Source organism: Phyllobates terribilis, unplaced genomic scaffold (assembly GCF_046119375.1).
Source record: "Phyllobates terribilis strain yellow unplaced genomic scaffold, ASM4611937v1 Scaffold_3__8_contigs__length_932513732, whole genome shotgun sequence".
In the NCBI taxonomy this organism is placed as follows: Eukaryota; Metazoa; Chordata; class Amphibia; order Anura; family Dendrobatidae; genus Phyllobates; species Phyllobates terribilis.
In genome coordinates this window covers 644,561,204-644,577,129 of record NW_027362763.1, presented here as the reverse complement: position 1 = coordinate 644,577,129, position 15,926 = coordinate 644,561,204, and the positions used below count along the sequence as shown (strand labels likewise).

Sequence of the window (15,926 nt, the reverse complement as noted above, 5' to 3'; positions counted from 1 at the left end):
GGAGGGGGTGCGAGGGTCCTATATGCAGGGTGGGAGGGGGTGCTAGAGTCCTATATGCAGGGTGGGAGGGGGTGCGAGGGTCCTATCTGCAGGGTGGGAGGGGGTGCGAGGGTCCTATCTGCAGGGTGGGAGGGGGTGCGAGGGTCCTATCTGCAGGGTGGGAGGGGGTGCGAGGGTCCTATCTGCAGGGTGGGAGGGGGTGCGAGGGTCCTATCTGCAGGGTGGGAGGGGGTGCGAGGGTCCTATCTGCAGGGTGGGAGGGGGTGCGAGGGTCCTATCTGCAGGGTGGGACGGGGTGCGAGGGTCCTATCTGCAGGGTGGGAGGGGGTGCGAGGGTCCTATCTGCAGGGTGGGAGGGGGTGCGAGGGTCCTATCTGCAGGGTGGGAGGGGGTGCGAGGGTCCTATCTGCAGGGTGGGAGGGGGTGCGAGGGTCCTATCTGCAGGGTGGGAGGGAGGGGGTGCGAGGGTCCTATCTGCAGGGTGGGAGGGGGTGCGAGGGTCCTATATGCAGGGTGGGAGGGGGTGCTAGAGTCCTATATGCAGGGTGGGAGGGGGTGCGAGGGTCCTATCTGCAGGGTGGGAGGGGGTGCGAGGGTCCTATCTGCAGGGTGGGACGGGGTGCGAGGGTCCTATCTGCAGGGTGGGAGGGGGTGCGAGGGTCCTATCTGCAGGGTGGGAGGGGGTGCGAGGGTCCTATCTGCAGGGTGGGAGGGGGTGCGAGGGTCCTATCTGCAGGGTGGGAGGGGGTGCGAGGGTCCTATCTGCAGGGTGGGAGGGGGTGCGAGGGTCCTATCTGCAGGGTGGGAGGGGGTGCGAGGGTCCTATCTGCAGGGTGGGAGGGAGGGGGTGCGAGGGTCCTATCTGCAGGGTGGGAGGGGGTGCGAGGGTCCTATCTGCAGGGTGGGAGGGGGTGCGAGGGTCCTATCTGCAGGGTGGGAGGGGGTGCGAGGGTCCTATCTGCAGGGTGGGAGGGGGTGCGAGGGTCCTATCTGCAGGGTGGGAGGGGGTGCGAGGGTCCTATCTGCAGGGTGGGAGGGGGTGCGAGGGTCCTATCTGCAGGGTGGGAGGGGGTGCGAGGGTCCTATCTGCAGGGTGTGAGGGAGGGGGTGCGAGGGTCCTATCTGCAGGGTGTGAGGGAGGGGGTGCGAGGGTCCTATCTGCAGGGTGTGAGGGAGGGGGTGCGAGGGTCCTATCTGCAGGGTGTGAGGGAGGGGGTGCGAGGGTCCTATCTGCAGGGTGTGAGGGAGGGGGTGCGAGGGTCCTATCTGCAGGGTGTGAGGGAGGGGGTGCGAGGGTCCTATATGCAGGGTGGGAGGGAGGGGGTGCGAGGGTCCTATATGCAGGGTGGGAGGGGGTGCGAGGGTCCTATATGCAGGGTGGGAGGGGGTGCGAGGGTCCTATCTGCAGGGTGGGAGGGGGTGCGAGGGTCCTATCTGCAGGGTGGGAGGGGGTGCGAGGGTCCTATCTGCAGGGTGGGACGGGGTGCGAGGGTCCTATCTGCAGGGTGGGAGGGGGTGCGAGGGTCCTATCTGCAGGGTGGGAGGGGGTGCGAGGGTCCTATCTGCAGGGTGGGAGGGGGTGCGAGGGTCCTATCTGCAGGGTGGGAGGGGGTGCGAGGGTCCTATCTGCAGGGTGGGAGGGAGGGGGTGCGAGGGTCCTATCTGCAGGGTGGGAGGGAGGGGGTGCGAGGGTCCTATCTGCAGGGTGGGAGGGGGTGCGAGGGTCCTATCTGCAGGGTGGGAGGGGGTGCGAGGGTCCTATCTGCAGGGTGGGAGGGGGTGCGAGGGTCCTATCTGCAGGGTGTGAGGGAGGGGGTGCGAGGGTCCTATCTGCAGGGTGTGAGGGAGGGGGTGCGAGGGTCCTATCTGCAGGGTGGGAGGGGGTGTGAGGGTCCTATCTGCAGGGTGGGAGGGGGTGCGAGGGTCCTATATGCAGGGTGGGAGGGGGTGCGAGGGTCCTATATGCAGGGTGGGAGGGGGTGCGAGGGTCCTATCTGCAGGGTGGAAGAAGGTGCGAGGGTCCTATCTGCAGGGTGGGAGGGGGTGCGAGGGTCCTATCTGCAGGGTGGGAGGGGGTGCGAGGGTCCTATCTGCAGGGTGCGAGGGAGGGGGTGCGAGGGTCCTATCTGCAGGGTGGGAGGGGGTGCGAGGGTCCTATCTGCAGGGTGGGAGGGGGTGCGAGGGTCCTATCTGCAGGGTGTGAGGGAGGGGGTGCGAGGGTCCTATCTGCAGGGTGGGAGGGGGTGCGAGGGTCCCATCTGCAGGGTGTGAGGGAGGGGGTGCGAGGGTCCTATCTGCAGGGTGTGAGGGAGGGGGTGCGAGGGTCCTATCTGCAGGGTGTGAGGGAGGGGGTGCGAGGGTCCTATCTGCAGGGTGTGAGGGAGGGGGTGCGAGGGTCCTATCTGCAGGGTGGGAGGGGGTGCGAGGGTCCTATCTGCAGGGTGGGAGGGGGTGCTAGGGTCCTATATGCAGGGTGGGAGGGGGTGCGAGGGTCCTATATGCAGGGTGGGAGGGGGTGCGAGGGTCCTATATGCAGGGTGGGAGGGGGTGCGAGGGTCCTATATGCAGGGTGGGAGGGGGTGCGAGGGTCCTATATGCAGGGTGGGAGGGGGTGCGAGAGTCCTATCTGCAGGGTGGGAGGGGGTGCGAGGGTCCTATATGCAGGGTGGGAGATGGTGCGAGGGTCCTATATGCAGGGTGGGAGGGGGTGCGAGGGTCCTATATGCAGGGTGGGAGGGGGTGCGAGAGTCCTATCTGCAGGGTGGGAGGGGGTGCGAGGGTCCTATCTGTGGGGGCGCGAGGGTCCTATATGCCGGGTGGGAGGGGGTGCGGGGGTCCTATGGGGTGTGGCAAGGGTCCTGTCAGGGAGATATTAATATCAGGAAAATATTAACCATTTCTCCCCCCTGAAGCCCCCCACCACTTGTCAGTACAAAGCCCCAAGTAACCCAGTCATGAGTAAAGCCTTGTACACAAATGCTGGCCAGATAGGTGCGAGCAGACTTCCCCGGGAAAACACAGGGGGTGATTAGACACAGAGAGGTGGATGAAGCTCGTTAAGTTCAAAGGCACTCACAAACAATTCCCAGCCACCAGCCCCATCGGAGCCGATATGAAATATGGAATAACTGAAGTTTCGTAATTCTGATGATAACGGGACCCATATTTTTAGTGGCAGGGACAGCCAAGAAACAAGATGCCCAGTTTTTCGTAGCCGTAGGCCCCTCTGGGGGGCTGGGGCGCAAAAGTAACAAAATAGCAAATTGTAACTATGCGATGTGTGGTCTCTAAATGAAAGTTCCTCTCTCCAATCATCCTGAAGGCAGCGGCCAGGATCATATTCCTCGCCAACCGCTACACCGATGCCTCTTCCCTGTGCTTGTCATTGCACTGGTTGCCCTTCCAATACAGAGTTCAATAAAAACTCATCACTTTCCCACAAAGCGCTCCATGCTTCAGCACCGCCGTACATCTCCTCCATCGTCTCAGTCTACCACCCTTCCCGTGCCTAAACTAAAATCCTTCTTAATCCGGATCTCCCACTCCCTTCTCCAAGATTTCTCACGTGCTGCGCCAATTCTTTGGAATGCACTACCCAGGACAATTCTATTTATTCAACACACTTGTCTAACTGTCCCACTTTGACCCATATCAAAATTTTCTTCAAAATCCTGTTCATCCCATCCACGCAGTGATTAGCCTCTGTCTGTACTGTACACATACTGGCTGGCGACCAGTTCATGTAGCGCTATGTACTTACCCTATTTAGCATATTATGGCTGTATTACACAATATTTGTACATTTTACCTTTTATGTTCCCCCCCTATTTCCTCATAGACTGTAAGCTTGCGAGCAGCCGGACCCTCACTCCTATTAATATCTGAGTTATGCTTATTTGGTAATCTCTTTTTGTCTGTCCAAGCCCCCCTAAAATTCTAAAGTGCTGTGGAATATGTTGGCGCTATAAAAATAAAAATTATTATTATTATTATTATTATAAGGTAAAATCATAATAGAAAATTTGGTATCACTTTTGGGCTTCTGGGGTCAACACGTAAGTTATCCCAAAAAAGTTTTTTTTAATACAAACATGGAGGGTGGAGTCCATCCCCTGCGATGTCATCACAGGGGGGTCTCTCCCTTCAGCATAAGATAGTTTGCTGAGGCTGGAGCCGTGTTCTTTGCCCGGGAGTCTATGTCTATCATAGCGCAGGACCCTGTCCAATAACAGTTTAAGCAGAGCGTCTCCCCTCCACCTATATTGAATCATCGCAGCGATCTTTATAGTGTAAGTTTCTTCCTAATTCTTATTATTTAATGTAACTGCCTATATATTTTAATGTCTCCTTTGTACCATCCTTGTATATAATTTTCCTAAACACTGCTTCCCTTTTGGATTAAATATAAAATTTAATAGTTGTTTCTTTTGTCCTGTAATCGTTCCCTTCCCCGAAGCCATATATGCTACCAAAACGCAGGCGTCCGGCCAGGCCTATATTACCGTATTTTTCAGACTATAAGATGCACCTAGGTTTTAGAGGAGGAAAATAGAAAAAAATAAGCAAAAAATGTAGTCCTGATGCCCTGTTAAGGTGGAGGGAGTCTGCTGCTGACATTGTTATAGGGGTAATGTCCCCTAATTCTGTACTAATATCCTCAATCCTGGTATATATGGCCCCTCATCCCCATCCTGATATGCATGGCACCCCAATCCACCATCCTGGTATGCATGGCCCCCCTCATCCCTCTTCCTGGTATGTATGGTCCCCCTCATCCCTCTTCCTGGTATGTATGGTACCCTTCATCCCTGTATGTATGGCCCCTCTCATCCTGGTATGCTTGGCACCCCTTGTTCCCCGTCACGCTGCACAGAAAAAAATAAACAAATATACTCACCTCCTCTCTCCTCCATCACTGTGTCCCGCTCTGCCTCCTCAGGGTTCTCACCATGTGAGCCGCATGGCGTAACTTCCATGCACCCTCACACAGTGAGATGCTGTGCCGGAATAGTCACTGCTCCCCGCGCCGGGACTGCGTGCATGGGGAGCAGTGACCATTCATTCTCCCTAATAGCACTCACACTGTACCCGCAGCGCAGCTGTCAGTGTGCCCACTATTAAAGTACATGAATATTCACCACACCCGTGGGAGAGGTGAATATTCATGGCCTTTAATAGCGGGCACACTGACAGCCGAGTGCAGCTGGAGCCGCGCTACCGGTACAGTGTGCGCGCTATTAGGGAGAATGAATGGTCACTGCTCCCCAGGCACGCAGTCCCGGCGTGGGGAGCAGTGACTATTCCGACACAGAGCGGGACACAGGGCTGGAGGAGAGAGGAGGTGACTATAATTGTTTATTTCTTTTCTATGCAGCATGACGGGGATGAGGGGGGCCATACATACAGGGATGAAGGGTGCCATACATACCAGGAAGAGGGATGAGGGGGGGCCATACATACAGGAATGAAGGGTGCCATACTTACCAGGAGCCACGCTGCAGGTACAGTGTACTGACTATTAAGGAAAATGAATATTCACTGCTCCCCACGCCCATGGGTGTGGGGAGAAGTGAATATTCATTTTCTTTAGTAGTGGACACAGTGTATGCTGCAGCAGGCAGCTGCTGCCTCCTGTGCTCCGCTCATCCTCGGCTGCCCCAGCCCCCCCACCACCCACAGCCGAACATATGTTCGGACTATAGGACGCACCCCCCACTTTCCTCCAAAATTTTGGAGGAAAAAAGTGCGTCTTATAATCCGAAAAATACAGTATATTTCAAATCTGAGCGGTTGTGGCAGAGAATAATATTAATAATCAGGCTATCGTAAAGCTGACAGTGACAGTACGGGGGCGTAAACACATTCCATGCCTTGGAATCTCGAGGTGTGACGCCATATGCTAACTGGTCGCTTGCCGTTGCCTAAGTAGTGAGTAGTCTGGATCGTGTGCTCGCAATTCCGGACGAAATCCTGACAGAGTGACGGCAGCGGTGGGATATTGCGTAATCTCCCCAGTGTCGTCTCTGTGGAATACCTGAAAAATTTGTGGCAGCGGAGGGATATTACAGAACATCAGTGGCTGGATTGAGCAATCATTCCTGTCACTGAAAACTTGCTCGGTTCTTGCGAGAATTCTGTGCAGAGCTTTAAGAAATCAGGCTCAGTGTTTTAATATTTTTTATCTGGGACATTACTGTATGTGTAGCAGTTGCATCCCCTCCCTTCTATTGTTTTTCTGTCCTATCTTTTGTTTGGCAATGATGGCTACACGTGGAGAGCCCTGGTATCACCAGCAGTCGAAGGCCACTCTCACTGCCCTCTGTGAGCTGAGAAAGATTGACCCCACGGCCAAAAACAAAGCCCAGATGATTGCTGAACTGTTGCAATGTTCTGCAGAGCCCTGATGATGGGGCGGCCAGCCAAGGCCCGGATGGAGCTGCTGCAAGGGTCCCACCTGTGATTGCCAGCCAGACCCGCAGCCAGGGTAGTGTGGACCCCCACCTGCAGATGGCCTTGGAACAGCTCGCTGCAGACGATCGTGATAGACGACTGCAGCGGATCCTGAAATTCCAGGAGTAAGCAGAGCAACAGGCCAAAGCGGACCGAGAAGAGCGCCAGCCCCAAGCTGACCAAGAGCAGCGACAGTACCAGCTGGAGCTAGCCCGGATTCAGAAGGAGTCGCCCTCTACGCAGACCCGTGAGTCCAACAAAGCCAACTGCTTTAAACCCTGTCCTGAGCGTTTCCCTGTGATGGAAAAGGATGGGGACTTGGACACATTTCTGCGAGGCTTTGAAAAGGCCTGCAGACAGTACCAGCTGCCCACGGACCAGTGGGCTAGGTACTTAACTCCCGGGCTTCGAGGAAAAGCTCTTGAGGTGTTTTCTTCTCTCCCTCGAGAACAAGATGGAGACTATGAGGCCTTCAAGCAGGCCCTGATAAAAAAGTACCAGCAGACTCCGGAGGTTTAGCAGAAAAAGTTCAGAGCCCTCCAACGTGGACCCCATGACAGCTACAGCGATGTGGTGGATGGGCTCAGAACCAACTTTGAGCAGTGGGTCCGAGGACTGTCAGTCACCACCTTCGAGGACCTGAAGGATATGATGGTGAAGGATCAGTTTCTTCATCTTTACCCTGTGGAGGTGAGACAGTTTGTGCTGGACCGGGAGGCAAAGGAGGCCACTAAAGCAGCACAGGTCGCCGATACCTATGAGGCCAACCGCACTCCAGAGGTGCGGAAGTCAGCCGCCGCCAGCTGGAAAGGGGGTAAGCCGACAACCACCCCCAGTGTTCCAGCCAGCCGGCCCTCAGCGGGTTCTGCCCCATCTTCCAGCACCTGGCCTGCATCTGACTCCCGTAAGTGTTATACTTGTGACCAAACGGGTCACATCAGCCTTGTCTGCCTGGAGAGGCAGAAGATGAACCCCAGGACCTACTGCAGCCATTCTTCTTGTCGGTTGGGCAGTTGGCCAGGTCCGTGATAATTTACAACCAGTTACTGTGGGCAACACCGTTACGGTCAGCCTTAAGGACACTGGCGCAGAACAGATCCTCATCAGCCCTGAGTTCGTGTTACCAGAGGAACTCATTCCTGGGAAGACCCTGACTGTCACCGGGTTTGGGGGTGTTCGCCGTCCCATACCGATGGCCCGAGTTTTCCTGGACTGGGGTGTGGGGAAGGGGTTAAGGGAAGTGGGGGTGTCGGAGAATCTCCCCACTAATGTGCTATTGGGAACTGATCTGGAACGGTTGGTTGCCCGATACATTCCTGACAACCCTCCCAGATCTGATATGTCATATATTGCCGCTGTCAAAAATGTCAATGTGATGTCTAATAAAAGTGTGTGTTGTGGTAAAGGGGGACTCAGCCACTTCACCCCGCGAGGTAATGCTGCTGAGGATCCCCTAAAGAGAGCCAGTATAAGTGCTAGGGGCAAGGGGAGCAGGCCCGGACACCAGGAAGCAGGTCGTCCCGTGCAGGTGACCAGTGTCACGCCAGATAGTGGCATCGTCAATGGTAGCTGCCCCATGACTAGCACGGCCCCAGAGGTGATGAGGAAGGATAGGGAGAAACAAGGGGATCATAGGGAAAGTTGTCCCGTGCCAACGACCAGTGTCACGACAGACTGTGACATGGCCGGTCGTAGCTGCCCCATAGCTAGCCAGGCAGCCATAAGGGGTGGAAGGGTAGGCCCCGCAACCAGGCAAGGTAAGAGGAAGGTGTGTCCCCATCTGTCAGGAGTATGGGAGGAAGGTACCCATAGCCTGTCAGAGGTGCGGGGAAAAGGTATCCCAAACCTGTCAGGGTGATCGGAAATCTGGATCCCCAGTCGGTCAGAGTGGTGGGCGAGTTGGGTCCACGGTTTGTCGGATCAGCAGGAAGGGTGGGCCAGGAGGTGGGCTTAAAGGGGCAATCTGTAAATCACCCCTTATGCCACCTCAAAGAGGGGGAGATGTCAGGGAAATATTAATGTCAGGAAAATATTAACCATTTCTGCCCCCGTCACCACTTGTCAGTACAAGAACTGTCTCAATAAAAATCTCAGCACAAAGCCCCAATTAACCCAGTCATGAGTAAAGCCTTGTACACAAATGCTGGCCAGATAGGTGCTAGCAGACTTCCCCAGGAAAACACAGGGGGTGATTAGACACAGAGAGGTTGATGAAGCTCGTTAAGTTCAAAGGCACTCACAATTCCCAGCCACCAGCCCGATCGGAGCTGATATGAAATATGGAATAACTGAAGTTCCATAATTCTGATGAAAACGGGACCCATATTTTTAGTGGCAGGGACAGCCAAGAAACAAGATGCTCAGTTTTTTGTAGCCGTAGGCCCCTCTGGGGGGCTGTGGCGCAAAAGAACAAAATAGCAGACTGCAACTATGCGATGTGTGGTCTCTAAATGAAGGTAAAATCATAAAATTTGGTATCACTTTTGGGCTTCTAGGGTCAACACGCGATAAGTTATCCCAAAAGACAGTTTTTTTATACAAACATGGAGGGTGGAGTCCAGCCCCTGTGATGTCATCACAGGGGGGGTCTCTCCCTTCAGAATAAGATAGTTTGCTGAGGCTGAAGCTGTGTTCTTTGTCTGGGAGTATATGTCTATCATAGCGCAGGACCCTGTTCAATAACAGTTTAAGCAGAGCATCTCCCCTCCACCTATATTGAATAATCGCAGCGATCTTTATAGTGTAAGTTTCTTCCTTAATCCACATTATTTTATGTAACGGCTTATTTATTTTAATGTCTCCTTTGTAACATCCTTGTATGTATTGTTCCTAAACACTTCCTTCCTTTTGGATTAAATATAAAATTTAATAGTCCTGTTTCTTTTATTCTGTAATCGTTCCAACCCCTGAAGCCATATACGCTACCAGAACGCAGGCGTCCGGCCAGGCCTGTATTATATTTCATATCTGGATGGTGGTGGCAACAAATAATATTAATTGGGCTATCGTGAAGCTGACAGTGACAGTACGGAGGGCATATACACATATTCCATGCGTTGGAATCCGGAGGTGTGACGCCATACGCTCACTGGTCGTTTACCGATACCTAAGGAGTGAGTAGTCTGAATCGTGTGCTCCCGATTCCGGACAAAATCCGTGACATAGTGATGGCAACGGCAAGATATTGCGTGATCTCCCCGGTGTCGTCACTGTGGAATACCTGACAGGTCCTATCTGCTGGGGGAGGGGGCCCTATCTGTGGGAGGGGGGGACGAGGGTCCTATCTGCGGGGTGAAGGGAGGCGAGGGTCGTATCTGTGGGGTGAAGGGAGGCGAGGGTCGTATCTGTGGGGGGGAATGAGGGTCCTAAATGGAGGGTAGGAGGGGGTTCCTATATGCGGCAGGGGGGGGCGAGGGTTCTGTCTGCGGAGGGGGCGAGGGTATTACCTGCAGAGGGGTGAGGGTCCTATCTGCAGGGGGAAGGGGCGAGGGTCTTTTCTCCTGAATACAAATGAAGATTTGCTCTCTATTATATTTTGTTTTAGTTGAAGCAGCGCCTCATCTGTCTGTGGCCATGTGTGGTACTGCAGGCTGGCTCTGATGGATTTGGCTGAGGTCTTGCAGCACAGAGGCTGCAGATAGAGGGCGCTGGTTGTCTGACAGCAGCCATGTTTCTGTAGACCCTCCTCTCTTAGAGGGAGATTCCACTCCGTCTCCTTGGTCTTCATCGCTGCACAGCCCCAGTTTTGGAGAAATCACCATATTGATTGGAGTCCTGTGGGAGTGGGGGGATTTGGGCATTTCTTCTGTTCAGGCTCGGTCAGCACCAGGATAATCTGATAATCGGGACGAACTGCAGTGACCACAGGGGGCGACCGGCACCTCAATAACTTTATTAACATTACAAAACTTATACAAAACGCAACACAAAAGACAAAGGTCACTTGATGGATGATGAGGGTCACTCGATGCAGGGGGTGGGGGGGCAGTCTCTGATGTTCACAGGTACAGAACTTACAGATGCTTGATATAATGTAAAGGACAAGGCACCACTTCATTCTAATACATTTCACCTAAGCAGGAGTATAATGTATGGAGGGTGATGATGTATCTAAGGGAAGCAGATCTCAGCCAGATGCCACAACTCACTACTACAATCAATTGCATCACTTGTCCTGTATTATACCCCAGAGCTGCACTCACTATTCTGCTGGTGCAGTCACTGTGTACATACATTACATTACTGATCCGGAGTTACATCCTGTATTATACTCCAGAGCTGCACTCACTATTCTGCTGGTGCAGTCACTGTGTACATACATTACATTACTGATCCTGAGTTACATCCTGTATTATACCCCAGAGCTGCACTCACTATTCTGCTGGTGCAGTCACTGTGTACATACATTACTGATCCTGAGTTACATCCTGTATTATACCCCAGAGCTGCACTCACTATTCTGCTGGTGCAGTCACTGTGTACATACATTACATTACTGATCCTGAGTTACCTCCTGTATTATACTCCAGAGCTGCACTCACTATTCTGCTGGTGCAGTCACTGTGTACATACATTACATTACTGATCCTGAGTTACCTCCTGTATTATACTCCAGAGCTGCACTCACTATTCTGCTGGTGCAGTCACTGTGTACATACATTACATTACTGATCCTGAGTTACCTCCTGTATTATACCCCAGAGCTGCACTCACTATTCTGCTGGTGCAGTCACTGTGTACATACATTACATTACTGATCATGAGTTACATCCTGTATTATACTCCAGAGCTGCACTCACTATTCTGCTGGTGCAGTAACTGTGTACATATATTACATTAGGATGCTGCAGCTCAGGCCTGTAATAATTTCTGCCAGGGTGACCCAGCAATATGGAGACCCCACAATACGGAGACCACCAGCCTTCTTTCGTGGCCCAGAATCCTCCAGGCACATGGTCTGCTCAGAGTTCAGCACCAGTTATGGCCACAACTCCCGGGATTACCGGCCATGGATTATTCTTTCTTAGAGAAAAACTTTCTGAAAACAGATTTATTCCGTAACTTCAGGTCTGTTGCTCCGGAAGGACACAAGTCCACCTGTGGGGCGGCAAAAGAGTGCGAGCGGCCACGCGGGAGCAGAGGGTCCCCAAGGAAAAGCGTCACCAAGTAGCTTGAGGGTTCTTGAGTGCATGACATCATGACGTCACATGATACCGCGCTGTAATGAAGAAAGACATGTGAGCGGAAGCCAAGGAAGCACAAAAGTAATGAGAGGCCGGGAACTCAGAGATCCAGTGAGGTCACCGCAGATCTCCCGTGAGGTCACCGCGGATCTCCAGTGAGGTCACCGCGGATCTCCAGTGAGGTCACCGCGGATCTCCAGTGAGGTCACCGCGGATCTCCAGTGAGGTCACCGCGGATCTCCACTGAGGTTACCGCTGACCTTCAGTGAGGTCACCGCGGATCTCCAGTGCTGGATAGTTTCTATTTCTCACCTGAGCTGAAGGACTGTGACCTCCTCCTGGTGGTGGAGTTGTTCTCGGGGTCAGCACCATCATTATCAGACATGGTGGATCTTCCTGGCACATGATGACGACAGTTCAGTTTGGGGACTTCTATTAACAGACAGAATTATTACATTTCTCTCATTGTTATATCCCAGTGACGCCGGCTCCTGCGACCGAGCGCCGGCTCCTGCGACCGAGCGCCGGCTCCAGCGACCGAGCGCCGGCTCCAGCGACAGAGCGCCGGCTCCTGCGACAGAGCGCCGGCTCCAGCGACAGAGCGCCGGCTCCTGCGACAGAGCGCCGGCTCCTGCGACCGAGCGCCGGCTCCAGCGACAGAGCGCCGGCTCCAGCGACAGAGCGCCGGCTCCTGCGACAGAGCAGCGGCTCCTGCGACAGAGCGCCGGCTCCAGCGACAGAGCGCCGGCTCCTGCGACAGAGCAGCGGCTCCTGCGACAGAGCGCCGGCTCCAGCGACAGAGCGACGGCTCCTGCGACAGAGCGCCGGCTCCAGCGACAGAGCGCCGGCTCCAGCGACAGAGCGCCGGCTCCTGCGACAGAGCGCCGGCTCCTGCGACAGAGCACCGGCTGCATCATTTTCTCCTTAGTGTTAGGATTCTCTTCCTATGATAAAGGGCACAATGATCAGAACCACCCGGGGTATTTCACTATTAAACTATAATAGGGGATCACTCACAATGTGCGGGGGCTTCTCATCCATGGAGGGGGTCACTCACAATGTGCGGGGGGCTTCTCATCCATGGAGGGGGTCACTCACAATGTGCGGGGGCTTCTCATCCATGGAGGGGATCACTCACAATGTGCGGGGGCTTCTCAACCATGGAGGGGATCACTCACAATGTGCGGGGGCTTCTCAACCATGGAGGGGGTCATTCACAATGTGCAGGGGCTTCTCATCCATGGAGGGGATCACTCACAATGTGTGGGGGCTTCTCATCCATGGAGGGGATCACTCACAATGTGTGGGGGCTTCTCATCCATGGAGGGGGCTCACAATTATACCTAATACCACGGCCATGAATAAAGAACGAGATCTCATCCTCCTTCAAGAACAATCTCTCCCATCATTCAGGACAATGTGGTTATGATGCTTTTTTCCCCATGATGGAGAACAGGTCACAAGGAAAAGTGAGAACTAAGTGGCTCAGAGAGCAAAACATTGCCATGTTGGGTCCAAGGCCAGAAACTCCCCAGATCTCAGTCCATTGAGAACCTGCGGCCAATCATCAAAAACCCAGAACCCCCCCCCCCCAGAAGTTGTGATATCTTTATTAAGACGAGAACGGGCGGCTATCAGTCAGGATCTGCCCAGAAGCAGATATCCAGTTGCCGGGGGAAGGGCAGGAGTGTTTAGGATAAGGGGCAGGAGTGTGGAGGATAAGGGGCAGGAGTGTGGAGGATAAGGGGCAGGAGTGTGGAGGATAAGCGGCAGGAGTGTGGAGGATAAGGGGCAGGAGTGTAGAGGATAAGGGCCAGGAGTGTGGAGGATAAGGGGCAGGAGAGTGGAGGATAAGGGGCAGGAGTGTGGAGGATAAGGGGCAGGAGTGTGGAGGATAAGGGGCAGGAGTGCGGAGGATAAGGGGCAGGAGTGCGGAGGATAAGGGGCAGGAGTGCGGAGGATAAGGGGCAGGAGTGCGGAGGATAAGGGGCAGGAGTGCGGAGATTTTGACCGATTGAAATGTCATTACATGCGGTGGATCCGCATGTACTGACAAAACAAGTGCGGTATTAGAACACAGCGTTTTGGACGCAGTGAAAATACGCTGCTAGTTGCTGATCATGGGGACGTAGTGGCTAACCAAACAGCTGTGAGCTGTTATTAATAGCCAGGGAACATGATGGCCTAATGGCCTCTTCGTAGGCTAAAAATAGCAGCGCTCAGCTGCCCCAGAAATGACATGAATGGGAAATAGGGCTAATGGGATTACGGTTTTTGGGACTAGGTGTCGCTGACACCAAGCCCTTTATTTACTGAAGGAGAGGTGTCAACCAGACACTCTCATTAATAAACCTGTAAATAAAGAGTTAAATAAACACACACACACTGAAAGAAAAACACTTTATTTGAAATACAACAGACACATTCTTTAATTATTTAAATTAACCAATAAACTCACCCCAGATCCAACGGTAATCCTAGGGTTAAAGCAATGTCCCACGTTTCTTTTATCAAATATCTTTATTTAGCTCCGAAAAGCATTCATTGCTGTTCAAAAACGCACCAAAAATGCGCATTTTTGCCGCAGCGTTTTTGCTGCCAAGAGATGCAGAAACCTTGCAGACATTTCTGCAATCAAATCCTGAACATGAACACATAGCCTAAGAGGCAACGCTTGGAATATTGAGACGACAACGAAACTTCATGGATTTGTCAATAAAATGTAACAAAGTGCGGAATCTTTCTAATTGTCCGTCAGTAACTATAGAAACAGCCGACTAACAGTGCAAAAACACATAAACCGCAAAATGTGAAAACCAAAATGTGTGTCAGTGTCAGGACTTTTAGTCCCATTACCCAGTCCCTTCGCAGCTAATTTTCATTTTTCCCTCTTCTTCATCCCAAAGTCACCACTTTTTTATTTTCTTATCTACATGGACGCCTGATTGTTTTTTGAAGGTCAACATGTATGCAGGGCCGCCATCAGGGCATTACTGCCCTTACTGCTGCACGGGGGCCGGTGAGCAGAAGTAAAGAGCCCCCCCTCTTGTGCTTCTGCTCACCGGGCCCCGGGGGAGCTTGTGCCGGAGCACGGTTTACATCTCCTCAGCGCAGGGACCCTTAGATCTCTCATGGCCGTCAAAACTGAAGGACCGTGCAGCTCCAGGGGAGTCCCTCCGCCTCTTTTGTGACGTGCTGTAGACGGCACGTACGCGATGACGTCATCGTGTACTCGCTGGCATCACAACCAGGATGATGCCAGTCCAGAAATGGAGCTGCGGGGGATCATTTTTTTTAATAGAATTAATTAAATGGTCTTAAGAGAGAGCTAATGATGAATTGGGAGTGGGGAGAGCACATGGTGAACTGTGAGTGGGGGGTTGGGAGAGCATATGATGAATTGGGAGTGGGGGGTGGGGAGAGCAAATGATGAATTGGGAGTGGGGGGTGGGGAGAGCAAATGATGAATTGGGAGTGGGGGGTGGGGAGAGCACATGATGAATTAGGAGTGGGGGGTGGGGAGAGCACATGATGAATTGGGAGTGTGGTGTGGTGAGAGCATATGATGAATTTGGAGTGGGGGGTGGGGACAGCACATGATGAATTGGTAGTGGGGGGTGGGGAGAGCATATGATGAATTTGGAGTGGGGGGTGGGGAGAGCACATGATGAATTAGGAGTGGGGGGTGGGAAGAACATATAATGAATTGGGAGTGGTGAAAGCATATGATCAACTGGGAGTGGAGGGATGGGGAGAGCATATGATGAATTGGGAGTTGGAGGTGGCGAGATTATATGATCAACTGGGAGTGGGGGTGGAGAGAGCCAATGATGAATTGGGAGTGGGGGGTGGGGAGAACACATGATCAACTGGGGGTGGGGAGAACAAATTATGAATTGGGAGTGGGGGGTGGGGAGAGCAAATGATTTGGGAGTGAGGTTAGGGAGAGCAAATTATTTGGGAATGAGGGGGCAAATGATGAATTGGGGGTTGGGAGAGCAAATGACGAATTGGGTGTGGGCGGTGGGGAGAGCAAATGACGAACTGGTTGTGGGCTGTGGGGAGAGCAAATGATAAATTGGGAGTGGGGGTGGGGAAAGCAAATGGAGAATTGGGAGTGGGGGGTGGGGAGAGCAAATGATGACTTGCGGGTGGAGGGAGAGAGAAAATGATAATGAATTGAAAGTGGGGGAGAGTAAATGATGATGAAACGGGGATGGGAGAAAGAGAGGACATGACAAAATGAATTGGGGTGGAGGGGGGCATATAATTATTATGAATCAGGAGAGTAGG

The 15,926-nt window shown here is 53.3% G+C and overlaps 1 protein-coding gene across 6 annotated transcripts in view; it reads right to left on the bottom strand.

Annotated features, from left to right (window-relative positions):
* Positions 1-11,191: 11,191 nt before the first annotated feature.
* The window catches only part of LOC141257251 (uncharacterized), a 120,797-nt gene continuing 116,062 nt past the window's right edge, over positions 11,192-15,926 (bottom strand). For all 6 annotated transcript variants that reach the window (XM_073671590.1, XM_073671594.1, XM_073671597.1 and 3 more), the window contains 2 exons: positions 11,946-12,065; positions 11,192-11,668 (listed from right to left, as the gene is read on the bottom strand). In XM_073671590.1, coding sequence (XP_073527691.1) covers positions 11,646-11,668; positions 11,946-12,065 — 143 coding nt within the window. In that variant the 3' untranslated portion in view covers positions 11,192-11,645. The remainder of the gene's footprint in view (positions 11,669-11,945; positions 12,066-15,926) is intronic.